Here is a 16,350-nt window from a genome sequence, read left to right as displayed (position 1 = left end):
TGAAAGCTGAACTAATTTATGCAGGAAAAGTCATCAACTGCCAAGCCGAGAAGTTCGTGACGAATCAAATTTACTGTAAGTTCGCTCATCTCTAATCAGCAGTATAAAAAAAAATTAGATGACTCAGATGACTCTGCCCCAGTCTACAGACTAAAGCTGAACATTTAAAAAATTGCTGCTGACTTTATGTCAACACGGAAAAAAAGTTCAGATATTTTTTACGTGTAACTACATAAAAAAATAAAAACATTTGTAGACCTGAGATAACTAGAGAAAATATCTCAATGTAGTATGGGAGTCCTACTGAGAGAACTAGGGGGCGCCCTCACCTGTAAGCCCACCAGTTGGCTGATCCTGTATAAATACATGACATTCTGAAACCTCATCCCTTGTATTGATTTCTCATTGTGTAAGTCTCAGCTACAGGCAGTTACCAATGGCTTCCAGATATAGACAGAAATCAATGAGCAAATCCAATTCTGTTCTCTAATATGCGCATTTTCTATTGAACTGGAACAAATGGAGCCCTATAGAATGCCGGGAGGCGGATTTGCTATGGAAAAGATGATTATCACCACGGCAAATACACAAAAAATGTCCATTAAGGACTCATTAGTAGATTCGGGAGGAGGCGAGTCCTTACGTGGTCCGAAGGAAAGGCTTTTGCTTCAAGGACAATCTTATGGCGATCTTTTGTAGGTTTGTAAAAGGATAGCTGGAAAACACAAAAGACGAGGAAAAGCTGAAAAGAACGATAGACGGGAGCTTTTATCCAGCAACCATAGCAATGATTTCATTAAAGAAAAATATACACCGGTATATTACACTTGTAAAGCCCATTTATCAATTCATAGGTCATATTCATTGTGCAGAACTTTGCAATCTTTGAAGATTACTGTTTTGTTTGCACTTGCTATTTTGTTTACATTTTAAAGGGGTTATCCAGGAAAAAAAAAAACTATATATATCAACTGGCTCCAGAAAGTTAAACAGATTTGTAAATTACTTCTATTAAAAAAAAATCTTAATCCTTTCAGTACTTATGAGCTGCTGAAGTTGAGTTGTTCTTTTCTATCTAAGTACTCTCTGATGACACGTGTCTCGGGAGCCGTCCAGAGTAGAAGCAAATTCCCATAGGAACTGCACAAAGCAGAATAGGTTTGCTATGGGAATTTGCTTCTGCTCTGGACAGCTCCCGAGACACATGTCATCAGAGAGCACTTAGACAGAAAAGAACGACTCAACTTCAGCAGCTGATAATTATTGGAAGGATTAAGATTTTTTTTTAAAAGAAGTCATTTACAAATCTGTTTAACTTTCTGGAGCCAGTTGATCTAAAAAAAAAAAAAAAAAAAAATAGGTTTTTCCTGGAATACCCCTTTAAGGCATATAAATACTGTATTTACAAATATAGAAGAAGAAGATACAAGAGAATACAGTCTAATTAGAACTGGCAGGGAACAGAAGCTGATGATGCAAAACTACAACTCCCAGCATGCTCGGACAGCCGCTGGCTGTCCGAGCACGCTGGGAGTTGTAGTTCTGCATCATCTGGAGGGCCACAGTTTGAAGACCACTGCTTCACACCAAAGGATCCATCTTAGTGTAAGTGTACGTTCACACTCGTGGATTTTCCGCTGCATATCTGCTGCAGAAAATCCTCAGCGGATTTTGCTACCATTGACTTCAATGGTTCCGAAAGAAAATCTGCAAACCTGTCTCTATTGCAGATTTTCTGCTGACCCATTGAAGTTAATGGTAGCAAAATCCGCAGGTAATCCGCCCGTCTGAGCGTACCCTCAGGGCTTGGTGCGTTGGACCCCCTCTCTGTGCATCCCTCTTAGGCAATGTTCACATGGCAGAATTTCGGTGCAAAGAATTTCGACAACATTTTCTGCCTATTGGCTTCAATGGGATTCCGCTTTCTCATTCACAACAAGGACATTCTGCATTCCACAAAATCTTAGGACCTGTCTTTACTTTTGAAGGAATTCCGCAGCGGAATCTCATTGAAGTCAATGGGGCTTTGCATTTCAGCAGAATTCTGGATTCCGAGAACACAAAAATTCAGGAGAAATTTTGTCGCAATTCCGTCACAATTCCACAATTTCATTCAGCAAGCTTTGCCGAATGGGATTTGTGCAAAATTGCAAAAAAAATTGCCGTGTGAACACAGCCTTAGACCAGGTTCAGACAAGAAACTCGACCGTATTATGTTCAATCCGAAAGTGACCTTAGGGTTTGTTCGCACACGTCAGAATTTTTTCTTATGATTTTCTGTGTCCCGGAATGGATTATTGGTAGTTGAAATTTCCGAAACCAATGTAAACCCACTAAAAGGCCATGTTCACAAAGCGAATATTTTGTGGGAAAACACGGCCGGACATTCTGCAAGTAGACTGTTCTGCTGGCAACAGGATCACTCGGAAATGCGCAGTCTCCATAGACGTCAATGCATTTTCGAGACTGAAATGGGAATTTCAACAGCTGGAGGCACACTATGGGTCGGTTCACTGGCGGATCCACAGTGTATATTTCCGGTACGTTTGACCCTACCCTAAGGGTCTATTCACACGTACATTTCCCTGTGCATATTTGATGCACAGGATTCGAAGCTGCAGATTTCAATATAAACTGATTGACTGAACACATCTTCAAAATAAATTTAACCCCTTAAGGACCAAGACAATTTGGTCGGCACGCCCCCATTTATTTATTTTTTAAATCAACTGGTGGCAGAAAGTTAAACAGATTTGTAAATTACTTCTATTAAAAAATCTTAATCCTTCAAGTACTTACTAGCTGCTGAATGCTACAGAGGAAATTATTTTCTTTTTGGAACACAGAGCTCTCTGCTGACCTCACAAGCACAGTGCTCTCTGCTGATATCTCTGTCCATATTAAGAACTGTCCAGAGTAGGAGAAAATCCCCATAGCAAACATATGTTGCTCTGGACAGTTCCTAAAATGGACAGAGATGTCAGCAGAGAGCACTGTGGTCATGATGTCAGCAGAGAGCTCTGTGTTCCAAAAAGAAAAGAATTTCCTCTGTAGTATTCAGCAGCTAATAAGTACTTGAAGGATTAAGATTTTTTAATAGAAGTAATTTACAAATCTGTTTAACTTTCTGCCACCAGTTAATAAAAAAAAAAAAAGTGTTCCACTGGAGTACCCCTTTAACCCCTTAAGGACTTAGGGCATATGAGTACATCCTAAGTCCGGTCCCTGTCTATAACGCGAGATGTCCCAGCGCCTATTCACAGTTGGGACCCGCGGCTAATAGCGCGCAGCCGCGATCGTTCGGCCATGCGCTATTAACCCTTCCGATGCGGCGCTCAAAGCTGAGCGCCGCATCAAAAATGAAAGTAAATGCTTCCCGGCTGCTCAGATGGGCTGATCGGCGTCATCGCGATAAAATCGCGATACCTCGATCAGCTACCCGGAGAGAAGAAGGTCCCTATCTTCCTCCGGCGGCGTCTGGGCTCTGATTGATTGCTCCATGCCTGAGTTACAGGCTGGAGCAATCAACCACCGATTACACAGCTTGTTGCCATGCAACAGCAAGGCAACAATCTATGTATGCAATCAGCCATTGTACGCTCATAGGTCCCTATAGGAGCCATGAGCTCGCAAAAAAAAAAGTGCCTTTCAGGTATTCCCTTCTGAATTAAAAGTTTAAATCACCCGGCATTTCCTAGTAACAAAACAGTGTAAATAAAAATAAACATATGTGGTATCGCCGCATGCTGAAATGTCCGAATTATAAAAATATATCGTTATTTAAACCGAACAGTCAATGGCGTGCGCGCAAAAAAATTCCAAAGTCCAAAATTGTGTATTTTTGGTCACTATTTATATCATGAAAAAATGAATAAATAAATAAATAAATAAATGATCAACAAGTTCGATCAATACAAAAATGGTGCCGCTAAAAACTTCAGATCACAGCGCAAAAAATTAGCCCTCATACCGCCCCACACGCAGTACAATAAAAAAAGTTATAGGGGTCAGAAGATGACAATTTTAAACGTATACATTTTCCTGCATGTAGTTATGATTTTTTTCAGAAGTACGACAAAATCAAACCTATATAAGTGGGGTATCATTTTAATCATATGGACCTACAGAATAAAGAGAAGGTGTCATTTTTACCGAAAAATGTACTGCATAGAAACAGAAGCCCTCAAAACTTACAAAATGGCATTTTTTTTTTTCAATTTTGTCTCACAATGATTTTTTTTTCCATTTCGCCGTAGATTTTTGGGTAAAATGACTGATGTTATTATAAAGTAGAATTGGTGGCACAAAAAATAAGCCATAATATGGATTTTTAGGTCCAAAATTGAAAGGGTTATGATTTTTTAAAGGCAAGGAGGAAAACGAAAATGCAAAAACGTGAAATCGCTCAGTCCTTAAGGGGTTAAGAACCAGGCCTGTTTTTTTCAAATCGGGGACGTCTGACTTTATCAGAGAATAACTTTAGCAACGTTTTGCCAATCACAATAATTCTGACATTGTTTTTTTTCACAAGTTGTCCTTCATGTACATAGTAAAAGTTAGCTGACATCATTTGTAGTTTTTTTTTCAATGCAAAAAGTCATAAAATTTTTTTAAAAATAAGATTTTTTGCTATTTTAACACTTATAGGTTGCATATATTTATACTTACTGACCAAATAGTTTATAAAAGTTATACTTTCAGATGTCTACTTTATTTTGAACGCATTTCTTTTTTTTAAATTAACATTTCAAATGAATTAAAACCCTAACAATTTAACTTAAAATGTAAAAATTTGGTAAAATTTGAAAAGTACATATTTTTTTTTTATGTGCTATGCAAGGCTTGCAGAAATTTGAATGTGGTAGAACATAGGACCTCTAGACCCCCAAGGTATTCGCTAGGGGGTACAGTGAGTATTTTAACACCATAGTTTTTCGGCAGTAATTATTACAAAGTCAGTGTTAAAAATTCGAAATTTGCTTTTTTTTTTCACAAATGCATCATTTGTGGGACATATTTTTTGTACATTGCATCTGAAAAATATAAAATGCACCCCATATTTTATTACGCTGTTCATCCTGTGTTCGGTATTACCCCGGCTTAGGCCATATTTGGTTGCATGGCCACATGGTAGGACTCAATAGGAGAGGGGCGCTATTTGGCTTTCAGGATATCATTATACAAATTATAGGCCGCACTTCATCTTGCAAAGCATTCTAGCTGTCAGAACAATACCGCACCCCCTGGAGTGACCCCATTTTCGAAACTACACCCCCTACAGTATTCACCTAGGGCAAAAGTGAGTACGTTGAGCCCTTATTGTGTGGCTAGAATTATTTCAAATTCTTTATTTGTGGGACATCATTTTGGTAAGTCGCTTTTGAAATTGAGCAAAAGCGCCCATATTTTATCACACTGTTTGTCCCAGGCTGGGCAGTACCCCTACTTAGGCCATATCTGGTTGCCTGACCACCTGGTAGGACCAAGAAGGAGAGGAGCCCCCTTTGGCTTTCAGGGCATCATTATATGAATTATGGACCCCACCCCATGTCTGCAAAGGATCAGAGCTGTTGGCTGGACCAGGGACCACTCTGATCGGTCCTTGGTCGGCTAGCAGTGACGCGCGGCTGTCTGTGACAGTTAAAGTTCCTAATGGATATATCCGTCATGTTGTGGGAATAAGCACCCGCTCATGGTGAATATATCCATCACGAAAAATATCACAAAAAAACTTGTTTATTATGTTGGGGGGGGGGGGGGGGTTGGGTGATAGTCCCCATCCATACTATAGGTGTCTGTTGTCATGTCAAAAAAGCATGCCAATGTCTACTGTAGCAGTCTCATTCAGAAATGAATGGAGCTGCTACATTATACGTCAGCATCATTGTTTTGACGTGATGCTGACGGATACCTCTAACATACTGCTGAAACGCAGTATGAACGGGACACAGTGTAGGGTCACATAGAGCGCATCTGCAGCATATTTCACACTGTGGATGCCCACAGAAGTCACAAGGGTGAGATCACTGCTGCAGCTGGGTAGCTCAGTGTGTCTGCTCATGACTGCCGGCGGGAAATCCGCTGCTGTAAGTGGACAAACAAAGCTACCCAGCCGCAGCAGGGAGCTCCTTATTGTGACTGCTGCCAGGCATCCGCAGTATGTAATATGCTGCGGATGTGCGCCTTGTGATCCTACACATTATGCATTTAAAATTTTCATTACCGTATATACTCGAGTATAAGCCGAGTTTTTCAGCACAATTTTTCGTGCTGAAAACACCCCCCTCGGCTTATACTCGAGTGAACTCTCCACCCGCAGTGGTCTTCAACCTGCGGACCTCCAGAGGTTTCAAAACTACAACTCCCAGCAAGCCCGGGCAGCCATCGGCTGTCCGGGCTTGCTGGGAGTTGTAGTTTTGAAACCTCCGGAGGTCCGCAGGTTGAAGACCACTGCGGCCTTCGACATCATCCAGCCCCCTCTCACCCCCTTTAGTTCTGTACAGTACTCGCCTCCGCTCGGCGCTGGTCCGGTCCTGCAAGACTGTCCGGTGGGGAGGTGGTCCGGTGGGATAGTGGTTCCGGGCTGCTATATTCACCGGGGAGGCCTCTTCTAAGCGCTTCGGGCCCGGCCCCAGAATAGTCACGTTGCCTTGACAACGACGCAGAGGTACGTTCATTGCCAACGTACTTCTGCGTCATTGTCAAGGCAATGCCTCTATTCCGGGCCCGCAGCGCGGAGAAGAGGCGCCCCCAGTGAAGATAGCAGCCCGGAACCAATATCCAACTGGACCACCTCCTCACCGGACAGTCCTGCAGGACCGGACCAGCGCCGAGCGGAGGTGAGTACTGTACAGAACTAAAGGGGGGCGAGAGGGGGCTGGATGATGTCGAAGGCCGCAGTGGTCTTCAACCTGCGGACCTCCGGAGGTTTCAAAACTACAACTCCCAGCAAGCCCGGACAGCCGATGGCTGCCTGGGCTTGCTGGGAGTTGTAGTTTTGAAACCTCTGGAGGTCCGGAGGTTGAAGACCACTGCTGGCGGATGATGACAAGAGGATGATGAAGGATGAAGGGGGGGTGTGGGATGATGAAGGGGGGGTGCGGGATGATGAAGGGGGGTGTGTGGGATGATGACAAGGGGATGATGAAGGGGGGGGGTGTGGGATGATTACAAGGGGATGATGAAGGGGGTGGGGATGATGACAAGGGGATGATGAAGGGTGGTGGGGATGATGAAGGGGGGTGTGGGATGATGATGAAGGGGGGGTGGGGATGATGACAAGGGGATGATGAAGGGGGGTGGGAATGATGACAAGGGGATGATGAAGGGGGGTGTGGGATGATGACAAGGGGATAATGACAGGTGATGATGATGAGGGTCTGGATGATGATGAGGATGTTAATGACGGGGGTCTGGATGATGACAGGGGGGGATGATGTATTTCCCACCCTAGGCTTATACTCGAGTCAATAACTTTTCCTGGGATTTTGGGTTGAAATTAGGGGTCTCGGCTTATACTCGAGTATATACGGTATATTTATAAAAGTAATTTTTTTACACATTTATTTTATATATTTTAAAAATTTTTTTTTAATGCTTTAGAATACTTAGTATTCCAAAGCATTGCAGTTATGTGCTGTCTGCCAGTTTTACACTGACAGAGAGCATATCAGAACGTGCACGTCCTGACAGGCAATAAAACGGGGCAGACCTGGGGGTCCTCGTAAGATCCCGGCTGGCCAGGTAAGTAGCAGCACCCCGCAATCGTTGCAGGGTGCTACAGGAGAGAGACAGAGGGAGCCCCCTCCCTCTGTCAAACTCCTTACAGCTCACGGTTGCTTCCAACCGTGGCTGTAAGGGTTAAACTGACGAGTTTACTTCGGTCCCGGCAGTGCGGCAGGCCCTGCCCGCTGAGGATCACACACAGCACCCCACGATCGTGCTGCAGGGTGCTGCAGGGAAGACGGAGAGAGCTCCCTCTGTCAAAATACTTACAGCCCGCGGTCACTTCTGACCACAGCTGTAAGGGTTAAACTGCCGAGACCGAAATTTACTTTGGTCCCGGCAGTGCGGCAGGGTCCCGGCTGTGTGTTACAGCCGAGTCTCTTCCACGATCTCGTGGGTACACTGGGCAGTATCGACGAGAACCATGGACGTGTATACTTGTCCAGGTGCGGGAATGTGTATCCCCCCTGGACGTGTATACACGTCCATGGTCGTTAACGTGTTAAATATGCACAGGATACTGTACGTGTGAATAGTCCCCAAGAGAAAGTAGATCCCTACTTCTACAAAACAACAGAGTGCCAAAAATTTGAATCAGTCAGCTGAAGAGGATCAGGCAGCCGAAATCCGACATGTCCGACCGACCCTTCTGTCCTCCAACATACATTACATGGTCAACTAGCCCTGTCAAAATTTGAAGTTTCAGCCAACATATATATATATATATATATATATATATATATATATACATATACAGTCATGGCCGTAAATGTTGGCACCCCTCAAATGTTTCAAGAAAATGAAGTATTTCTCACAGAAAAGGATTGCAGTAACACATGTTTTGCTATACACATGTTTATTCCTTTTGTGTGTATTGGAACTAAACCAAAAAAAGGGAGGAAAAAAAACTAATCTCTAAGAGACTTTGCATGTATAGAGACTGTTCCGGTTGTAAAGCTTGCATAAAATCTTCAGTAAAGTTCCGACAAGTTTCTGCAAAATTCTCAGGTTGTGGACATTCAATTATTCAATACCTCCCTATCGCTCTTGGGAAGGGTGGCGGTAGGACAAGCATTACAGAGGAGCCCTCACCCTGGCGTCACGAATAGCAAGGGTTAACAAGCACCCTTAAGTAACCGCACAGCTACACTCCCCATACCCTACTCCCCCCAGGCTATCACAAATATATTATTATATATATATATATATATATATATATATATATATATATATATATATATATATATATATATATATATTGCCAACCAAGATTTTAAAGGGGCAAAGTGCTAGGATTTATAGTCTGTGGACAGTACAGATGCTCAGCTTGCTAAAAGGCCTGACCAAGGTCTCACATAATCCAACTTCTGAAAAAAGAAAGCAACCCGGTATGAAAAAACAATTGATTCATTGACTCATCCAGTCAATAGGTTGGTAATAGAGATGGGCGAACTTACAGTAAATTCGATTCGTCACGAACTGCTCGGCTCGGCAGTTGATGACTTATCCTGCGTAAATTAGTTCAGCTTTCAGGTGCTCAGGTGGGCTGGAAAGGGTGGATACAGTCCTAGGAAAGAGTCTCCTAGGAATGTATCCACCTTTTCCAGCCCACGGGAGCACCTGAAAGCTGAACTAATTTATGCGGGATAAGGCATCAACTGCCGAGCCGAGAAGTTCGTGACGAATCGAATTTACTGTAAGTTTCGCTCATCTCTAGTTGGTAAGTACGAGGTCTGTTCACATTGCGCAATTTGAACTTGCCTTTTTGTTTTAGGACGGCATGTCAAAAATGTATAATGTCATTAAGTGCGTTCTGAAATAGGGAGCCTCCAGCTGTTGCTAAACTACAACTCCCATCATTCCCAGACAGCCGAAGGCTGTCTGGGAATGATGGGGGTTGTAGTTTAGCAAAAGCCAGCCTCAAGCTGTTACTGAACTACAACCCCCATCATTCCCAGACAAAAAAGCAGCAAAATTCCCCCCCCCCCCCCATAACTTGGCTGTCCGGATATGCTGGGAGTTGATGTTTTGCGGCATCTAGAGGGCCACAGTTTGAGACCACTGGTGTAACTGGAATTGCTTTTATAAGCTGCCGGAAAAAGAAGCTATAGATTTAGCAGTTTGCAATGCTGGGAGGTACGGTTCAGCACACAATATAGATGACTATAAGTAATCCGGACTGTATGCTAAATGCTTTCAGTAAAAGAGAAAACTTGCCGGGGCATTGAAAACCTCAAAGGCAGCAGCTTCCGAGAACGGCCAGAGAAGATTATTGTTCCACAGCTGCTTCATGATTTACAAGAAAACAATTTCTCGAAAGGGAAAGCAATGTTGTTCCTTGTGTGAACATGTATAAGAGATAAGGAAAATCTGCAATGGAAAGTAGAAGGACCCGAGCTCGGAAGAAAGTACTTACCAAAAGAAGATGCAAATTGACGGTGAGTCCATTCATTAACGCCACCTCTCCGGCTCCGGCACCTGCAAAATAATATTCACGAAATTTCAGCAATTTCTTTCCTTTTTTTTTTGTCCTATAATTTCTGTTTATATAAAAAATATTCTACTGCGGCCGTGAAAATGGATTTTCATAATTCGGGGTAGTAAACGCAATTTGAATGTGTCAATGGCATAAATGCGAAAGTCTATTTATTTCTCTCATTTGGTGATCAGAATAATAAGGTAATGAAGTAGCCGCTGCGAGCGGGAGGCTGATTTATCATTATTTTCCAGTTGAATTCATACAAATTGCATTTCAAAACAGGTGAAAATAGGAATTTCATACAAAAACAAAAGTAAAACGGTGACCGTTATAATAACAGTATTCGGTATGTAAGAATGCATTATGGTGTGTAATAATATACTGTGAAGATTTCAAATAAATGTGCATCTGGTGATCTGTTGTAATTAGTAAGAAGAACTTAAAGGGGTACTCCGGTGGAAAAATATATATGTATATATATATATATATATTTTTTTTTTTTTCAAATCATCTGGTTCAAGAAAATTAAACAGATTTGTAAATTACTTCTATTAAAAAAATCTTAATCCTTCCACTACTTATCATCTGCTTTATGCTCCAAAGGAAGGTTGAGGTGTTCTTTTCTGTCTGACCACAGTGCTTCCTGCTGACACTTCTGTCCATGTTAGGAACTGTCTGGAGCAGGAGAGGCTTGCTATGGGGATGTACTCCTGCTCTGGACAGAGGTGTCAGCAGAGAGCACAGACACTGAAAGAAAATAAATTCAAATAGAATACTTCCTGTGGAGCATACAGCAGCTGATAAGTACTGGAAGGATTAAGATTTTTTTTTTTTTAATATAAGTCATTTACAAATCTTTTTAACTTTCTGGCACCATTTGGTTTAAAAAAAAATGTTTTCTACTGGAGTACCCTTTTGAATGGGCACTGTCAGATCCAAAAGCGTTTCATATGTTGTTACTAATGAAAATGTAAGACCTTTTGTATATATATATATATATATATATATATATATATATATATATATATATATATATATATATATATATATATATTTAAAAAAAAAAAAAAAAACAGCCCCTGAACATCCCACCACTGGGGGTCCCCATACCTACTGGGACACTAACCATTCAAGGGAGGGACATGCACCCTCCCACCACACACCAATCACCTCCCAACACCACAAGGTAGGGGCACATCCCTCCCACCACACACCAATCACCTCCCACCACCACAAGGATCGACACACCCCCTTCCCCTGAGAGGATTTCTAACACTGTGAGCTAATGAAAAGAGGAATTTTAATAATAAATATAGGTGACAGTTAGAGATGAGCGAACTTACAGTAAATTCGATTCGTCACGAACTTCTCAGCTCGGCAGTTGATGGTTTTTCCTGCATAAATTAGTTCAGCTTTCAGGTGCTCCGGTGGGCTGGAAAAGGTGGATATAGTCCTAGGAGACTCTTTCCTAGGAATGTATCCACCTTTTCCAGCCCACCGGAGCACCTGAAGGCTGAACTCATTTACGCAGGATAAGTCATCAACTGCCGAGCCGAGAAGTTTGTGACAAATCAAATTTACTGTAAGTTCGCTCATCCCTAGTGACAATCAAAAAAAATGTATGTACATGGTCAGGATAAGATACTGAGTGACATTTTAATTCTTTTGTTGTTGTTGTTTTTTAGTGGCATCTGACAGGCACGCTTTAAAAGGGTAGTAAAGCAAAAAACACTTTAACCCCATATTCTTAAGTGTCTTAGTGCAGAGGGTCTGACTGCTGAGACTACTGCGATCTCCTGCACAAAGCCCTAGCTCTCTGACCGAAGCACGTGCTACAGATGACCCATGATCCATTCATTTTTATGGGAGCACCAAAGATACCCGAGTACAGCACTCCGATCTCATCAATGCTCCAATAGAATAGGAATGAAGCACTTGTGGTTTGTAGTACGCACTCCTGTCCGAGAGCCGGGGAGCTGGGCATTGGATTGCGAGTAAGGTCCCAGTGGCCAGATCCTCGATCTGATACCTAGAAGTCGCCTTTGCCATATATATATATATATACTCTATCCTTAGACTACAATACAGGGTACAGTACTCAGGTATCTCCAGCATTTCCATAGGCAATGGAAGGATCTTGTGCCCACCCACCACTCTATGCAGTGGGGACAGTTTGGGAGGTGTTCTTGGAGAAGGTATACGTCTTTATAGGAGTCTATTAATAGATTTATGTTGCCTGGACCACAAGCAGCATCAACCATTTTTTTTCCCTTGGAAACTCTGTTACACAGTCATTGTAACAATCCTACAGGCTCACCTGAGTCAGAGGACTGCTGGCTGGAGGTAGGAGTGGAGCCCAGTGGCAAGGACCACAGGCAGGTAGTAAGTGCAGGAAGTCTGGCAGAGGCGTAGTCAGTAGGCAGGCGGTGGGTCAGGGCAGGCAGCAGTAAGCGTGGTCAGAAAATCTAGATGGCAACGGTGGTAGCAGTTCAGTAAGTAGGGACAAAGTTGAAGAGTAGTCGGTAGGCAATTCCTGGTCAGCAGTGGACTTCAGTAGTAGCAAGAGCAGTAGATGAGGAGAAGCTTGATCAAGGCTCAGGAGCTCAATAATCAGCAAGCTAGAGTGCAAGGGGCTGGACTTATATAGGGAAGTACCAGGTGTGGGGAATCAAGGGTGATGAGCAAGACTTGGCAAGACTAAGGTTACATGATAGGTTTCAGGAAGGAATGTCCAGAGAAGACGGTAGCCTAGTAAGCAGGGCTACTGCCTGGGATGTGGCTGGTCACAGGTTCAAATCCTGACAGTACTTCCCCCCTTCCAAGGTGACCTCCGGGCACCGCAGGGGCAGACTTACCGGGGTGCTGCTGGTGGAACTCTTTTACCAGTCTGGAGGCGTGGACATTTTCTTCTGGCTCCCAGGAGTTATCCTCGGGAGGGTAACCCTCCCACCCAATTAGGTATTGTAGTCTTCCCCGGTGAATCCTGGAGTCGAGGATCTTTGCGACCATGTATTCTTCTTCACCCTGTACCCTCACGGGTGGTGGAGGGGGCGAGTGGCGGCCTGTGAAGGTGTTCTCCACGTATGGCTTGAGGAGTGAGCAATGGAAGACAGGGTGCACCCTAATGGAGTCCGGAAGGTCAATCCGGAACGTGACCTCGTTGATTTGTGCGGTGAACCAGAACGGATCCATGTATCTTTGGGCAAACTTTTTGGAGGGGACCTTCAATCTGAGGTTCCTGGTGGACAGCCACACCTTGTCTCCCACATGGAAACCCGGGTGGGTTTGCGACGTCTGTCTGCTCCCTGTTTAAAATGCCTCTGGGCGAGCTGGAGGTTGTCTATAATGTTCTTTTGTGCCTCCTGTAGGGTTGTTAGGCGTTCGGCCACTGCTGGGAGGGTGGAAGCGACGGGCATGTGGGGAATGAATACCGGGTGCGAGCCTGTGTTAGCAAAGAAGGGGCTGTGCTTGGTTGAGCTGTGCTCAGCATTGTTGTAGGCGAACTCGGCCGTGGGGAGATGATCAAGCCAGTCATCCTGCAGGTGGGAGCTGAAACAGCATAGGTACTGCTCTAGGGTCTGATTAGTTCTCTCAATCTGCCCGTTTGACTGAGGGTGGAAAGCGGAGGACAGGTTTACTTTAACCCCGAGCGCCAGGCAGAAGTTCTTCCAGAACTTTGAGGCAAATTGTACGCCTCGGTCGGAGACCACTTCGTCCGGGATCCCATGCAGCCTGAAGACCTCTCTGAGAATTAGATCGGCCGTCTGTTTGGCGGTGGGTATGCCTTTGTAGGGGATGAAATGGGCCATCTTGGTGACACGGTCGACCACGACCAGGATGGTGTTCATCCCTTTTGAAGGAGGAAGGTCTACCACAAAGTCCATGGAGATCGAGCCCCAGGGGCGAGAGGGAATAGGGAGGGGTTGTAACAGACCCACGGGAGAGGAACGAGGAGTCTTATTGCGGGCACAGACCACGCACTATGAGATGTACCTCTTGATGTCCTCCTTGTATGTTGGCCACCAGAAGGAGCGGGAGAGAAGCTCCTGGGTCTTTCTTGTGCCAAAATGGCCGGCCAGCTTGGAGTCATGGTTGAGTTTGAGCACTTCGAGCCGTGCGATTTCTGGTACATATAGTTGTAGGTCCTAATGAAACCAATGGCCGTTCTTAAACGTAAGGCTGATATTCTCTGTGGGGTGGGCAAGGAAGGGGTCATTTTCATATCCTTCTTTGATTGTGCCCAGGAGTTCTTTAGAATAGGTGGCCCCTACGACCCTTCTCTCGGGTAAGATGTTATCTTGGCCCTTGTTACTCTGTGAGGGCTCGGAAAACATTCTGGAGAGGGCGACAGCCTTGCCGTTTTTTTGATACGGGGCGATAGGTGATGAGAAAGTTGAAGCGGGAAAAGAATAGGCTCCATCTGGCCTGTCTGGCTGAGAGTCTCTTAGCGCTGCGGATGAACTCGAGGTTCTTGTAGTCAGTTAGTACAATTATGGGGTTGGTGGCTCCCTCCAGCAGGTGTCTCCACTCGGAGAAGGCATCCTTGATCGCCAGTAGTTCTTTGTTCCCGATGTCATAGTTCTTCTCGGAGGGGGACATCTGGCGGGAGAAAAATGCACACGGGTGTAATAGCATCCTCTCCCCTGTCCATTGTGACAAAACTGCCCCCACCGCAGAGTCTGATGCATCCACTTCGACTGTAAATGGGAGCTCTGGGTTCGGGTGGATTAGGATTGGGGCAGAAGTGAAGAGGAGTTTCAGCTTGGTGAAGGCCTCCTGGGCCTCAGGTGTCCAGGAGAAGGGGACTGCCTTCTTGGTGAGTTGGGTGATTGGTGCTATGACCTTGGAGAAGTTCCGGATAAACTTCCGATAGAAGTTGGCGAAGCCAATGAATCTTTGTATCTCCTTATCGTTTTTTGGAACGGGCCAGTTCATCACAGCTTGGACCTTCCCAGGGTCCATATTTATGCCCTCTGAGGAGATGATGTATCCGAGGAACTGAGTGGTGGTTCGCTCAAACTCACATTTCTCTAGCTTGATGTAGAGAGAGTTCTGTTGGAGTCTCTGCAGTACCCTGCAGACGTGTTCTCGGTGCTGCTCGAGGTCTTCAGAGAAGACCAATATGTCGTCCAGGTAAACGACTACAAACAGATCCAGCATGTCCCTGAGGACGTCATTAATGAAGTGCTGGAATGTGGCGGGAGCATTGCAGAGTCCGAAAGGCATGACCAGGTACTAGAAATGACCATAGCGTGTTCGGAAACCTGTCTTCCATTCGTCCCCAGGGCGGATTCGGACGAGATTGTAGGCCCCTCGAAGGTCGAGTTTAGTGAAGATCTTCGCTGCCCGGAGTCTCTCAAGGAGTTCTGAAATGAGTGGGAGCGGGTACCGTTTTTTTACGGTTATGTCGTTAAGCTTTCTGTAGTCTATGCAGGGACGCAGGGAGGAGTCTTTTTTCTCTACGAAGAAAAAGGGGGCTCCGGCAGGGGAGGTGGAGGGCCGGATGAACCCCTTCCTCAGGTCCTCGTCCAGGTACTCTTTCAAAGCCTTGAGTTCAGGCTCTGAGAAGGAGTAGATACTGCAAAAGGGTATTTCGGCCCCGGGCAACAGTTCTATAGGGCAGTCGTAGGGTCGGTGTGGTGGCAGCTTGTCTGTGTTTTCTTTTCGCAGACATCCTGGAATTCGCGGTATTGAGGGGGTAGCAGATCATTGACCAATAGTTTTGAGATGTTGGTGTCTTCGGGTGGAAGGACGGGTTTGTGGGAGCAATTTAGCGAGCAGAACTCGGACGGGAATTGTATGCAGCGGGTTTCCCAGTCCACCGAGGGGTTGTGGGTGGCCAACCATGGGATGCCCAAGATCACTGGGAACTTCGGGGAGGCGATAAGAGAGAAGTGGATCTTTTCACAGTGATCTGGTTCTATGAGGAGTTGTAGTTCGGTGGTCTCGTGAGTGGCCGGCCCCGAGGAGAGTGGGGATCCGTCAAAGGTTTCCAGGTCAACGGGAGCTGCCTTGATTGTCAGTGGAATGTTAAATCCATGAAGTTGCCTCCCGCCCTGGAGTCTAACATCGCTGAACAGGGAAGTTGTCGCCCCTCAATGTCGATGAGGATGGGGACGATGAAGTGGGATCCATGAGCCGCCGTG

At 44.9% G+C, this 16,350-nt stretch overlaps 1 protein-coding gene across 9 annotated transcripts in view; it reads right to left on the bottom strand.

The window, feature by feature from the left end:
- Positions 1-16,350, bottom strand: part of KYNU (kynureninase) — a 186,731-nt gene that overhangs the window by 77,633 nt on the left and 92,748 nt on the right. For all 9 annotated transcript variants that reach the window (XM_056535590.1, XM_056535587.1, XM_056535589.1 and 6 more), the window contains 2 exons: positions 10,142-10,203; positions 644-715 (listed from right to left, as the gene is read on the bottom strand). In XM_056535590.1, coding sequence (XP_056391565.1) covers positions 644-715; positions 10,142-10,203 — 134 coding nt within the window. The remainder of the gene's footprint in view (positions 1-643; positions 716-10,141; positions 10,204-16,350) is intronic.

Source organism: Hyla sarda, chromosome 8, assembly GCF_029499605.1.
Source record: "Hyla sarda isolate aHylSar1 chromosome 8, aHylSar1.hap1, whole genome shotgun sequence".
Lineage (NCBI taxonomy): Eukaryota > Metazoa > Chordata > Amphibia > Anura > Hylidae > Hyla > Hyla sarda.
The sequence above is the reverse complement of the archived record's forward strand: the minus strand, read 5'-3'. Positions and strand labels throughout refer to the sequence as shown.